Genomic DNA, 14,045 nt, shown 5'->3' on the forward strand with positions numbered 1-14,045 from the left:
GCTGTGCAGAAGGACTGCCGAGGAATTGGATGCCATACAAGGCACTGGAGGCTCAAATAATGTATGAGATTGTGACGGATGAGGTGAAGCAGATTGAAGAGGAAATGAGTGCAAGAGATTGGCCAATCCGTCGTCATCAGTGGACAGGATGGGCGACAGCAAGTGCGTGCAACATAACATGGTCAAAGTTGTGGGGCATGGAACCAGCACGCATTAGCTTCTTAAGATCGGTCTTATTCCCAGCCTCCGCAAATCCCCGATGAATATGGCAGAATCTAACGCCTGCCAGTGATGTGGTCGGTGCGGGACACTTAGGCTATGTGCCATCGAGTTGCGAGGGAGCTCTCTAGCAGTACACATGGGGGCACAACCAGATACCGCCAGTTGTGGATGAGACAGATTACGAGCAAGTGAAGATCATTATTGCAAGAAGTGAGAAAGATCAACTTTTTATCGTGTTCACGAGAGGAGAGAGTTTTTAAACAGACAGTGATGGGAACTTTCTGGCTACCATGTGCCGGAAAGCCGTATATCTTGATGGTGAAAAGCCGTAGAGCTCTCTCATTTTTCCATTGTCGGTGCCCGGACTACGCAGAGATCATACATGGTTCTTTGTTCAGAAGAGAAGAGGAGGGTTCTCATGGTGTAGCTGACAGTGCCTTGGGAATTAAACATGGAATTGTCTTATGAGAGCAAACTCGCCTAACATGGTGCCATGTGTGATGAACAGGGGTGGCGATATCGAATTTTACCTATTCAGGTTGGCTGTCGCGGCTTTGCTCAGTGGGTGTTCCGCCTTTTCAAAGAGTTGGGTGTGACTTTGCACATGAGTAGATTAACGGATTGTCCGCAAAAGGCTGCAGTCTCCCTCATGGTGGATAAGACAAGGGAGAAATTACCATTTTGACCACAACCATTTTCCTTCCATCTACGTTCTCGTGCAACAGGTTTCCCTGGCACAGCCTACTAGAATCGGTGGTGTAATTGTTCGAGCATCCGCTCAGTTTGGGAGGTTGGCGGTTCAAATGCCACCCTTTGAAGACATTTTGGGCACTCGTGTCCTCAGAATTGCTATATAAAGCAGCTTGGAGATACTTTGTTCTATCCAGACATTTTGTTTGACTTGGGAATTAATATTTCTCCCTTGCCCCTTAAAGATCTCTTGCTATATTCCTTATTTTCTGAAATTGTCCGTGTGTCTTCCTCTCGATTGGAACAGCTTTAAAATGATATCCAATAACCTGCTGTGCATCATATTCCCTGATGTTTTATTGAAGCAGTGTTTGTAACATAGACCTGAATACAGTTGGCGAAAGCAGCATTGACAAATTAATTTTCATCATTATGACACTGGAAGATCATTGTTGATAATGAATGATGAAAAGCTTGTCTCGCTCAGCTCCTCCATGCCTGCCTGATGTTTTCTGTTGCTGCTAGTGTTTGCCATCTTTGGAGAGCGGTATCGATGCGCATCCTGCGCAGTCGGCAAGTTGTGGAATGGGTCTCATCAATTGCAGATGAAGGCATGGAGTCTGAGAGCTGGAATGACTCTGACGATTGGGCTCTTGTGCGAGCCTTGGCTCAACGGCTGCAGGTTCGTTTTTATAATAAATTGCAGTGTGGTGGTTTTTTATCACATTGCTGGCATGCCTCATTAGCCTGCTGCATTCAAGATCTGTGATATTACTTGGATCTTTGTTTGCCTTGTCTATGCATGAGTTTGCTTGTTGTCAGACAGTACAAGCAGTTCCACAGTTCGTGTTCTACGTCGCTGACAGTGAACACTGCTTACAACCACCTCGTTCTCATCGTGTTCGTCGAGCCAAGAAGAAAGGTGCCTAAGACTGAGGGGTCATCTTGTTTGTTGGATAGGTTAGTCTCTTTTTGTTCAGAGGAATGGAGGTTGGTTGACATAAAGCATGCCTTCGGGTAATAAAAGGAGCTAAGCTTGCTGGATATAGGTTTCCTTTCAACAATCTTTAAAAACAAAATGACACAGGTTAGTGGATGAGTATTTTTATTTTTAGGTCATCTCCTCTTGATTCTCGAAGAGATGAACTTGTAAAATGTGTTGTGATGTCCGGATTGTCTAGAGTAAAGGGTGGTAGCTTAAGCCAATCAAGTGAAGTGAGGATGCCTCATGGGTAAGGGCTCGCAGGATGGCCTAGAGGTACGCACACTCGTCTTTTAGCCATCAAGCCTGGATTTGAATCTCAGCCCAGCTACAAACTGTCATCCTGGTGTCTCACAAGCAGGCCCAAGGTACCAATGTGATTGCCATCCCTCAGAAGAACATTACACAGGGTGTCCTGTCTGCCAGCAATAGTTGGTAGATGTTAAAGGTCCCACATTGTCATTTGCGAAGAGTAGGCAATCTTTCGCTAGCACCATGAAGAAATTACAAATTCCTTCCCTAACCTACATACAGGAGGTGTTCCATCAGCGGCTCCCAGCCAATGGTACGGCAATGGTACTAATAGTAGAAGAGAGATACACTACCGGTCAAAAGTTTTTGAACACCTCAATTTTTCCAGTTTTTATTGAAATTTAAGCAATCAAGTCCAGTGAATAACCTGCAATGGTACAAAGGTAAGCAGTAAACTGCTCGAGGTTTAAAAAAAGTTTAGGTTAGCAAAAACGGGAAAATAATGTAAATTGCACAGTTGTATTCGGAAAAAAAAAGGCCTTCTTCAGGGAACAAGTAACGGGTTAACAACTTACAGCTGTTCTGCAGCAATGTAAGTAAATTAAGCCTTGAAAGTTGATGCAAACAATTCCTACAGGTGTCCCAACCTCTGCTGATTACTTGATTACAAACCCCCTGTCTGTATAAAAGCAGTATTGGAACAGACTGTTATTGCACCCTCTGAAGCATTATTTGGACAATATTGCACTGCAGGAAGTAGTATATTGCTATCATAATGGCGAGGAAAAAGGCAATTAACAAAGGAAGACAGACCATTATAACCCTTAAAAGTGTAGGTCTTTCCTTTAGAGAAATTGCAAAGAAAGCCAAGGTGTCAGTGAGTACAGTTTCCTACACCATCAAAAGGCACTTGGAAACTGGAAGAAACCCTGACAGGAAGAGGTCTGGCAGACCCAAAGCCACAACAGAATCAGAAGACAAGTTTCTGAGAGTCAACAGCTTGCGTGATAGGCAGCTCACAGGACAACAGCTTCAAGCACAGCTTAACACTGGTCGAAGTAAGCAAGTCTCAGTTTCAACTGTGAAGAGAAGACTTCGAGCTGCAGGTTTGATAGGTCGAGTGGCAGTAAGAAAGCCATTGCTAAGATGGCAAAATAAGAAAAAGAGGCTTGCCTGGGCCATGAAGCACCACCAGTGGACTACTGAAGACTGGAAGAAGGTCTTATGGACCGATGAATCAAAATTTGAAATCTTTGGTTCATCACGCAGGGTTTTTGTATGCCGTCGAGTAGGCGAAAGGATGGTTCCTCAGTGTGTGAAACCAACTGTCAAACATGGAGGAGGAAGCGTGATGGTCTGGGTCTCTTTTGCTTGATCCAGAGTCGGCGACTTGCACAGAGTGACTGGCACCCTGAACCAAAAGGGCTACCACAGCATTTTGCAGCACCATGCAATACCCTCTGGTATACGCCTCTGGTCAGGGGTTCATCCTACAGCAAGATAATGACCCTAAAAACACCTCCAGGCTATGTCAAAACTACCTTAGAGGAAAAGAACAAGACGGTAGGCTTCAAATCATGGAATGGCTATCACAGTCTCCAGACTTAAACCCCATCGAGCTGGTTTGGGATTAACTGGACAGAAGGGTGAAAGCAAAGCAACCTACAAGTGCAACACATTTGTGGGAACTTCTGCAACAGTGTTGGGAAGAACTTCCCGAACAATATTTGATTTCCATTGTAGAAAGAATGCCATGAGTGTGTTCGGCGGTTATATCTGCAAAAGGTGGATACTTTGCTGAGTCAAAGATTTAAATTAAATTTTGTTGAACAAAGTGATTCTATGATTTCTTTTTTATCTCCAATTGTTCATTTGTTCTATGCTTAATTTCAGAGTACATTGAGACATTAAACTGCGTAAATTTCAATAAAAACTGGAAAAATTGAGGTGTTCTAAAACTTTTGCCCGGTAGTGTAAAGAGGAAATTGTTTTGTCGAAGGCCAGGGGTGAAGCCTGTCAGTAATGGAATTGTTATTCACCCACAAGCTGAACAGCCCGAGCCTGCACTTCTTTGAGAACACTGAGGATCTCCATAGCAAATGTTGGAGCAGTGTTCCATCGTGTCACAAGCTTGGGATTTGTAAAGTGTTAGAAGGTGAAAAGAGGTTTTTAAAAAATTCCTTCTTAACTCGGAAAATACTGGTGCAAGCCATGAAGACTGTTTTGTGTTCTCTGTACAGCACGATTGGAGTTTGCATGCATGATGGCTACGAGAATAGAAACATTGCTACCAGACGACTGCCATACTGTGGGCCTAGCATCACCTGGCGTAATTGGTAAGCTCAGATGTTTAACATTTTCACCATTGCCACAGTCACATACATCATGATATCATATATATGAATGTTGGTACACAAAACCTGGAGGTTGGATCATCAGCTGAGCAGCTAAAATGGAGGTTTCAAACTATTAAGCTTGGAACCACACAATTTTCTTGTCGTGACTTTTTTTTTTCTTTTTTTTAAATACAAGATCGAGGCTCGTGAAAGAGCGAACATTAATCACACAAAAAGTCAAACCGACACATAAAACACAAAATAAGGGGAGCGGTAGACAAGATGGGGAAAGAAGGGGAAGGACACAAACGCAACATTTGAGAGCAGGGACATCGAGAGAAATGTGGGAGGGAGAGGGCTTGGGTGGAGGTGGGAGAGGTATAAAACATATGGACACTGCAAGAACTTCCAGGAAAGAAGTTGGAATTTCAAAAAAGTGTATCTGGGGTGAATTAGCGGGGGTAGAAAAGATCAAGGTTTTGGATGGGGGAAGATAAGAGATGGTGGTGAACAGCTGTTTTAAAGACCTGGAGGGAGGAGTGGGATTGAAGGGAGTGGTGGAGTTTGTTCCAAAGGCGGGAGAAAAAGGGAATGAAAGAGTGAAGGTGAGCAGAGAGCCTAGATTTTGGCAGTTTAACCATAAGAGGGTTGCTGGCAGATCTTGTGCGACCTGTAGGAATATTAGGGGGACAGAGAGAGCTGGGGGAGCAAGGCCGGAGAGGAGTCGGTAGAAGACAGAACGACCACCAACCTGCCGGCGGTGAGTGAGTGAAAGGCCCTCGGAGTTAGCTTCATCGCGTGAGATTCCAATTATTCTGAAAGCTTTGGTTTCAACAGCGGGAAGCCGAGCTAAGTGTGAGGCAGGAGCACCGGCCCAGAGGGGGGAACAGTATTCCATTGAGCCGTGGATGAAAGCCTTGTATGTGGTGAGGAGCTCAGGTGTGCCAAGGAAGGACTTCGCACGACGGAGGATGCCCAGTCGGCGACTGGCTTTGGAGGCCAGCTTGGAAATGTGGTTTTCCCAAGATAGATCATGGCAGATAGTGAGACCCAAAAGCTTGAGCGACATAACGACTTGGAGAGGATTGTTGAGAAATTAGATGTGAGGGTTTTCCAGTCGGTCTTTTCAGAGAGACATAGTAAGAGTGTGAGATTTGTCAGGATTGAAAGACATGTTCCACTTGTTTGACCAGTCTGTGATTTTGTCCAGGTCTGCAGAGAGTGAGGAGTCTGCGGACTGCCGATCTGAGGGATGAGGAATGGAGCGACAGAGAGTGGAGTCGTCAGCAAAGAGATAGAGAGGATTTTCCAGAGAGTCGGAGAGATCATTAATGAAGACCAGAAATAGCACAGGGCCCAGAACACTACCTTGGGGAACTCCAGCCAGAACAGGAAGGGGAGATTAGAGAAATCCATTCAGGGCCACACGTTGCCTATGACCAAGAGGAAGTCCGCAAGCCATGAGTGGAGATTTCCATGGATACCACAGGAGGAGAGTTTGGTGAGCAGAGCTGGGTGCCAGACCGTATCGAAGGCACGTGATATGTCAAGGGAGACAGCTCTGATATCCTGTTTGGCATTGAGGACCTCCATCCATTGTTGATACAGCAGAAGCAGCATGTCCAGAGTAGAATGACCTGGTCTGAATCCAAATTGATGATCAGAGATCAAGCCATTGGAGAAGAGGAAGGATTTGATATCCGAAGCAATGATGGATTCCCTGACTTTGCTGATAATTGGGAGCAGGCTGATTGGTCTGTAGTTGCAAGGATCTGTTTTTACACCTTTTTTGTGTAAAGCGGTAAGTAAAGGACTTCCCAACTACTAATGCTGTTGTGTCCATCCAATAATGTAATCGCTAATCACAACACAAAATTGGGGATCTGCTTGGACAGCAAAATAAATTGAGACAAATGGGAAATAAAATACCTTATATTAAGGTGATGGGTCCACTGTGGAGAGAAGAGAAGCTGATGTTTTGGCCCTTACCCTTCGTCAGAGCGAAAGAGGGTTTGCGGCCTTCGTCGTTTCGGGCCTTACCCTTCTTTGCTTCCTCTCGTTCCCACTTCTGTTTTATTTATTATTAACCACATGCTTTGTGTAATGGTGCGTGTGGTGGTGGGGCTTTTGGCATGTGATGTCACGATACTGGGGTAGTCATGTTGTGGAGAGCACAGCCAATGAGGAGTTGTGGTGATTTCACGTGTCAGTTATTTTATACTAGCAAAAGTAACCGGCGTTGCCGGGTAACAATGAGTCGCTTCCTGACGGGAATATGAACAGTGAGGGAGGAGGAGGGGAGGGGGAAGGTTAAGGGGGAGGAGCAAGGAGGAGCAGGGAGGAGAGAGAGAGAGAGGAGGGTGGAGCGAGAAGGGGTGGTATTCTGGGTGGACAACACAGATTAAGTACGTACATAAAAAACGGAAACCACAAAGATTTACCTTTAGTCTTCTATAAATGTGAAAATCGAGCAGCAAATCAGCGAAATGTGGAAACCACTGGGAGCAGACAAAATGTCGACCCTACCTTTGCAATGAAACAGTTCGACATGGCAGACGTTTGATTTGAGTTCCAAACACGGCGTTTGATTTGTTTTTGTTTTTTTAAGTATATTTTATAGGTATATTAATATAACTATCTATTAATACAATGAAAGTATATCACACAAAAATGTTAGTCAATAAAAAAATGGGTACGTAAAAACAAAAAGGGAGCTGTCTACTGTAACGCCATGGCTTGCAAAAGTAGCCTGAATAGCAATATAGCATTCACCTCGTTTAGCATGTTCAAAAGGGTGTTATAATACACCCAAATTTCCCCAGCCTTTTGACTAATTAATTAAGTACACAAGCATTTCTCACTTCATTTGTAGAGCCCTCGCCAAGCGGCTTAAACACTCCAACGAAACAGGTGATGAGGAACAGCTGAATTGGCAAGCTATAGCAAGCTGATTGATTCTGGTTGAAATGGCCGAAAATGTTCCTGACACCACCTCTTAAATACTTTAAAATATACGCAATCTGGGTCCATCATCGAGAGGGGATTTAAAAAATAGATCGCAGGTACAGTGGAGTGACACCCTATCCCAATATCCCATGGAAGAATGAATTAAGTTAAAAATCATTAAGTTAAATTAAAAAACTAACCCGAGAAGGAGAATGGAAGCCTCGCTTAAATAAATGCAAATATACACTTAGTTATAAGAATCGCTAGGTATGGTAAATTTAGTCAGATTCCACTCCTGATTTGGACATTTATTTTAGTCTACAGCATCCAATCCTCATCTCTGAATCCAGATTTTGATGATATGCTTCTATCATGTAATGATAATCGATCGTGTTTCCAAGGCAAGGCACTTTTGAATAGGCCAAAACAAAATGGCGGCTTAAGAACCCAGCGAATGGCAGTGGGCTGACCGAGATATTGGTAAGGCTTTCTCGGGTTTTTTATGCACCAAGCTGAGCCTACCTCAGAACAGGGAATGTCTTCCCTCCTCTCCCACCCCCACCTTCGTATTCTATTTTTCTTCTTCTTCTTCCTCTTCTCTCATGCCTTTTAACTCCTGTGATTGACTGTGTTATTAACAATGAGCAAATTGCCTGTGCCCACACGGGATTATAAGTGGGGTAGGGATGGAGACGGCAAAAATGCAAATGGGGTCCTCTGTCGTCGAGCCGGTAAACTGGGTGCACGGTTTTCCGCTGCCCTTCTTACCCTTACCAAGGGGGGATTAAGCCCCTTGTTCTTTCTGGGCCTGGCGGAACCGAGAGACTTGAAACGCCTCTTCCGGGCAAACGCAAGGTAGGGTTTCGGGACCAAGTCTCGCTCGTACCTAAATACCTGCGCCGCCACGGAAGCGGGGAACCAAGCCTCGCACGTGCCACGTGTAATTGAGTACACCGAGCGGATTGCGTACCACGTGGTCCGTGCAGTCACCGTTAATATTGGACCCCGATTAGAGCGGTTTTACTCGTACCACGCTTAGCCAATGAGGGAAATCACAAGAACAATTGAATGGAAGGAAGAACACAGGTTTAATTATTATTCCCAATATTATGTACAAGGATCGGTATAAGCAGCGACACAGAGCAGAACTTAATCAGTCTTGATCTTATGCCCAGACTCAGGCCCGTTCACACCCACACAGGGAATTGCAGGCAGGAGGATGTTCAGGCCAAACGCGCCGGCTTGGTCGTCCAGGAACGGCCCCGTCCGGCTCTCCTCGGTCACAGCACATCCCGCGATGATGGCAAGCAGGCGGTGGAAGGATCCTCGTAGCGCGTCCCTCGAACGAAAGCAGATGATGGAGGCAGGAAGGCGGGAAATGTACGCGTCTCTCAGCGCGGCTGGCAGTTCCACAGCAAGTTATCACTCGCGTAACTCAATGCACTATATGCGGCTTGGCTTCAAGCTCAACTGAGCGTCACTTTCATACGAGCACGTATCCTGGTTCATGCGCGTCTTTCGCCGATGTCGTATCTTTCAAAGTCCTCTGCTGACCGCCAACTCACCACACTGCTCTTCAATCCAACTCAGTCCTTGGTGGCTTTGCGCAACGGCTTATATCTGCCACGCCCTGAGCTTTCTCGAACCTTCCAACCACGCCCTGTGACGCAGTGCTGCCGCCACACCCTCTGAGCCCTGATTGGCGGCTCGCGCTTACCGTCAGCTTCTCTGCCACCCTCATTCGGTCCCTGCTCGAATTGCCAGGCCGGCCTCGTGTTAATTCGCGCCAAAAAGCCAAAGACAGCATAAAGAGGCGTAAGAGGCATGAGGCAATGGAGGCGGGATAAGGCAATGGAAGTACGAGAAGGACCTATTCTCTTTACTCTACTCAGCGCAGAACTAACACAGGGAAAGGACTATGCTCACAAATACTAAGAAATAACTGCACTATCGCGAGGCTACATGTTGTTTGTGTGACTAACTATGAGGGGGAAATTTAACCTTTATTATACAAAACTCAAAACCGCAACAATATGCTTCAATCATGTAATGATAATCGATCGTGTTTCCAAGGCAAGGCACTTTTGAATAGGCCGAAACAAAATGGCGGCTCAAGAACCCAGCGAATGGCAGTGGGCTGACCAAGATATTGGTAAGGCTTTCTCGGGGTTTTTTTATGCACCAAGCTGAGCCTACCTCAGAACAGGGAATGTCTTCCCTCCTCTACCACCCCCACCTTCGTATTCTATTTTTCTTCTTCTTCTTCCTCTTCTCGCGTGCCTTTTAACTCCTGTGATTGACTGTGTTATTAACAATGAGCAAATCGCCCGTGCCCACACGGGATTATAAGTGGGGGTAGGGATGAAGATGGCAAAAATGCAAATAGGGTCTTCTGCCGTCGAGCCGGTAAACTGGGTGCAACAATTTCCATTTATTTCCACATCTGATACAATTTAAATGCTCTATTGACGGTGAGGTGCTCCATTTGAATCTGGTCAATATATTGTTGTGTGTCTGCCCGGTAGTGAACACCGCAGGGTGCCACGGATGACCAAACGAGCTTTAACTCCATGGTGTTCAATCCAATGATGACGGTATTCTTTACATGCGAGGGAAAGGTGGATGACGAACTTACCTGGACGGCTTCCACCCGACTTCTTTGAACCTGCGATAATCGCTCAAACCCGACACAGAATTAAAATGTACAAAAATACCGGCTTTATTGAAGAAAATGCCGGTAACAAGCGAATGCAAGGTAAAACTAAATTCCTAATTGGACCGCCCCCATACAGACTCGAATACAGACAAAGGGAAAAATAACTGTGAAAATAGACGTTATTTTTGTGGGCACTTAGCTCCGAGCTGCTCTTGAACCTCGTCGGGAATCATCCAAACCCTGCGTACTTGGCGGGAACCGCACGCTTTGCCGCGCAGCTTGCGAGCGGAAACCAGGCCTCTGTGAACAGTTCGCTCCTCTGGCCGTCAAGCGCGCAGCTAGCAGACCGTGCCCGTTCCACTCGCCCCTGCTCGTCGATGGATTCCCCTCGCGCAGGAGCGCTATAAACTTTGACCACTCGCCGTGAAATCCCGAAGCAGAGAGAGAGATGAAATCGTGACCATTCACCACCAAAACCAGATGATGCGAGGAAGTCAAGAGGCAAGAGGATGAAGACTCATGAACTTCAACCGTTCGCCATCAAATCCCGAAAATCAGAGCAAGCCGAGAGAGATAAAATTGTGGTGTCTCAATGAATGCCCCTCGCTCAAGAGGACAAAATGTCGGGCAGAGCGTTTTTTTTTTACTCTAGGCTCTGACGTCATCCGTGCCTGCTCCACCAATCTCATCGTCTCATCTTAGCAGTCGTTGCTCGAACCAAGTCCTGAGCAATCACTGCTCTTTGGGGCGTGGCCTCCCAGAAATGCCTGCTCGTATTGTGATGTGATGGCTGCGGCACAAGCTGTAGTTTAATGTCCCGGTTCCGGTCGCTTTTATTTAGTGCTATAAATGCGCGATTTCTGTCTAGGTGTGTGTGCTGCTGGTGTCATAAGGAACAGAGGCCATTACATACAGGGGAATAATTACCCATAGTCCCTAACTAATTAACATAAACACACCCCTCATGATGGGAACGAAGATACGCTCTTCCATGACATACGGTCTACTGGATCCCTACTTATGATACATGGAGTTTCTTCTTCTTCACTACAGTCGCAACACACTACCTATGCAATTCTACCTGTACTAGGGTAATCACTGCCTACCCCCTACAAACGGAGCAACATGTAGCTTTTTGATGCCTAGGGTCTGTAATAAGAATTTGTATTGTTAGTCAGTGACCAATAATTGCAAATTAGTAGTAGGATTAGTTCAAGTAGGTTAAGGCCATTTTTGTATTAAGCGCATATTGCTTTGTCTTCTTCTCTACCTCTGCCACCAAAGGTGGATGGAGGGTTATGTTTTCACCCCTGTCTGTTTGTCTGTCCATTTGTCTGTGAGCAAAATATCTCAAAATGTTGTGGACAGATTCGGACGAAATTTGGCAGAGATGTAGCGTATGTGACAAGGACGAAATGATTAGATTTTGGTGAAGATTCGGATTCGGTTCTGGCTACTCTAATTTTTAAGTGATTCTTCATCATTGGGAGATTTGGCCAAAAACAATCCTTTTTTCTTCTTTTTTTCGTGTACAAGATCGAGGCTCGTGAAAGAACTAACATTAATCACACAAAAGGTCAAACCGACACATAAAACACAATAAGGGGAGCGGTAGACAAGATGGGGAGAAGGGGAAGGACACAAACACAACATTTGAGAACATGGACATTGAGAGATCTGTGGGAGGCAGAGGGCTTGGGGGGGGGAGGGAGGTGGGAGAGGTATAAAACATATGGACACTGCAAGGACTTCCAGGAAAGATGTTGGAATTTCAAAAAAGTGGATCTGGGGTGAATTATCGGGGGTAGAAAAGATCAAGGTTTTGGATGGGGGAAGATAGGAGATGGTGGTGAACAGCTGTTTTAAAGACCTGGAGGGAGGAGTGGGATTGAAGGGAGTGGGGGAGTTTGTTCCAGAGGTGGGAAAAAAAGGGAATGAAAGAGTGAAGGTGAGCAGAGAGCCTGGATTTTGGTAGTTTAACCATAAGAGGGTTGCTGGCAGATCTTGTGCGACCTGTAGGAATATTAGGGGGACACAGCACAGAGAGAGCTGGGGGAGCAAGGCCGGAGAGGAGTCGGTAGAAGACAGAAAGACCACCAACCTGCCTGTGGTGAGTGAGTGAAAGGCCCTCGGAGTTAGATTCATCGCAGGAGATTCCAATGATTCTGAAAGCTTAGGTTTCAACAGCGTGAAGACGATCTAGGTGTGAGGCAGGAGCACCAGCCCAGAGGGGAGAACAGTATTCCATTGAGCTGCGGATGAAAGCCTTGTATGTGGTGAGGAGCTCAGGTGTGCCAAGGAAGGACTTCGCATGACGGAGGATGCCCAGTCGGCGACTGGCTTTGGAGGCCAGCTTGGAAATATGGTTTTCCCAGGAAAGATCATGGCAGATTGTGAGATCCAAAAGCTTGAGCAACAGACAAGCAGGATATCATAGCAGGATAGCAGGATATCTCAAAAAGTTGTGGACGGATTTGGACGAAACTTGGTGGACCGGTTGGGTGTCTGACAAGGACGATTCGAATCGATTTTGGTGAAGATCTGAATATGGATTCGGGTATGAGAATTATTTAAATTTTTAAGTGGTTCTTCACCATTGGGAGATAAGGCCAAAAACGATAGATAGTGGGATATTTCAAAAAGTTATGGATGGATTTGGACGAATCTTGTTGGACAGGTTGTGTGTGTGACAAGGAGAATCGATTCAATTTTGGCGAAGACCCAGATCCAGCTAGTATAATTTTTAAGTGATTCTTCACCATTGAGTGATATTGCCAACCAGGCGGAGGTATGCTCTCTACTGAGTGCCATTCTAGTTTCAATTGCTTTATCGGGTCCCCTCTCCATTATTTATTAAAGCCATTATTTCCCATTAATTTGCTATGGTTATTGGGTGGTGACATACCTCCAGCATCATAAATTATTGTTGTGGAAAATAACTGTGCCATATTGGTGCACAAATTAAAATATAACATTAATTCCTGCGATCGCAAACCTGTCTTGTGCTTTAATAGGTGATCCTGTGGAATTTATTTCCAGAAAGATCGGGTATATTGCCTTAGGACAAGATTGTGGTGATGTTTGTGTACATACAGGGTGTTTCTAAAGAAACAGTTAATTAAAATCATAACACCTCTTGTGCAAAAAGTTGTCTTTCAGATAAATGTATTTCTTGTCAAATACGTGAACATAGTTTTGAGGTAAGGAAGCGCTCTCAGCCCACTCCTGTTTATCATGGTGATGGAGCTGGTAAGCAGGAAGGTAAACATGAAATATATTCTGGGGAGGATATTGTATGCAGATGATTTGGCTGTTGTGGTGGAGAGTGGGCAGGAGATGCAGGAAGTGCTCTGGGAGTGGAAGGAAGAATTTAAGAAACATGGGCTGAAAATGAGCCTGGAGACGTAGGTGATGTGGGTTGGGCAGCAGAGAAAATAAATGAATATCAGGTTGGAAGGGAAAGATATCAGACAAGGAAATAGGTTTGAGTATCTGGAGTGGGGGTGGGGGGTGGGGGGAGGGAAGTGACTGGGGATGGTAAGTCGGAGGCAGAGGTGCGGAGGAGGATTCAGGTGGGTGGAGTGTGTAACGGCAGACATAAATATTTCAAAAATTGAAAAGTTTTGTTCTGATGGGAAAGTTCTGATGTCGTGTGTAACCCCGGCCTACCTTTATGGTCTGGAGATGTTGGCACTGACAGAGAGACAACAACAGAGGCTGCAGGTTTGTGAGAACAACTGGGTCAAGAGGATAGCAGAAGTGAAGAGGGTGGAAAGAAGAACGGATAAACTGAGAGAGGCGATTGGTGAAATGCAGGCTGTGATGGGCTGGAAATTTGGTGCGGATGGGGGAAGAAAGAATGGCAGAGAGCGGATGGGTTGAGGAAGAAAGGTAGGTGAAAAAGATATCGACCGTGGTTGAGAAGGGAGGATTGTGTGAAGAGGGATATCAGTAAGGAGGG

At 45.5% G+C, this 14,045-nt stretch overlaps 1 protein-coding gene across 3 annotated transcripts in view; it reads left to right on the forward strand.

Annotated features, from left to right (window-relative positions):
- The window catches only part of FBXO22 (F-box protein 22), a 49,919-nt gene that overhangs the window by 28,905 nt on the left and 6,969 nt on the right, over positions 1 to 14,045 (forward strand). The window contains exons 2-4 of one of the 3 annotated variants that reach the window (XM_078782051.1): positions 1,438 to 1,594; positions 1,735 to 1,834; positions 4,387 to 4,482. In XM_078782051.1, coding sequence (XP_078638177.1) covers positions 1,438 to 1,594; positions 1,735 to 1,834; positions 4,387 to 4,482 — 353 coding nt within the window. Of the gene's footprint in view, positions 1 to 1,380; positions 1,595 to 1,734; positions 1,873 to 4,386; positions 4,483 to 14,045 lie in introns of those variants that run through there. The other 2 variants (XM_078782049.1, XM_078782050.1) reach the window with 2 other exon arrangements.

Source organism: Myxine glutinosa, chromosome 7 (genome assembly GCF_964187855.1).
Source record: "Myxine glutinosa chromosome 7, kmMyxGlut1.1, whole genome shotgun sequence".
Lineage (NCBI taxonomy): Eukaryota > Metazoa > Chordata > Myxini > Myxiniformes > Myxinidae > Myxine > Myxine glutinosa.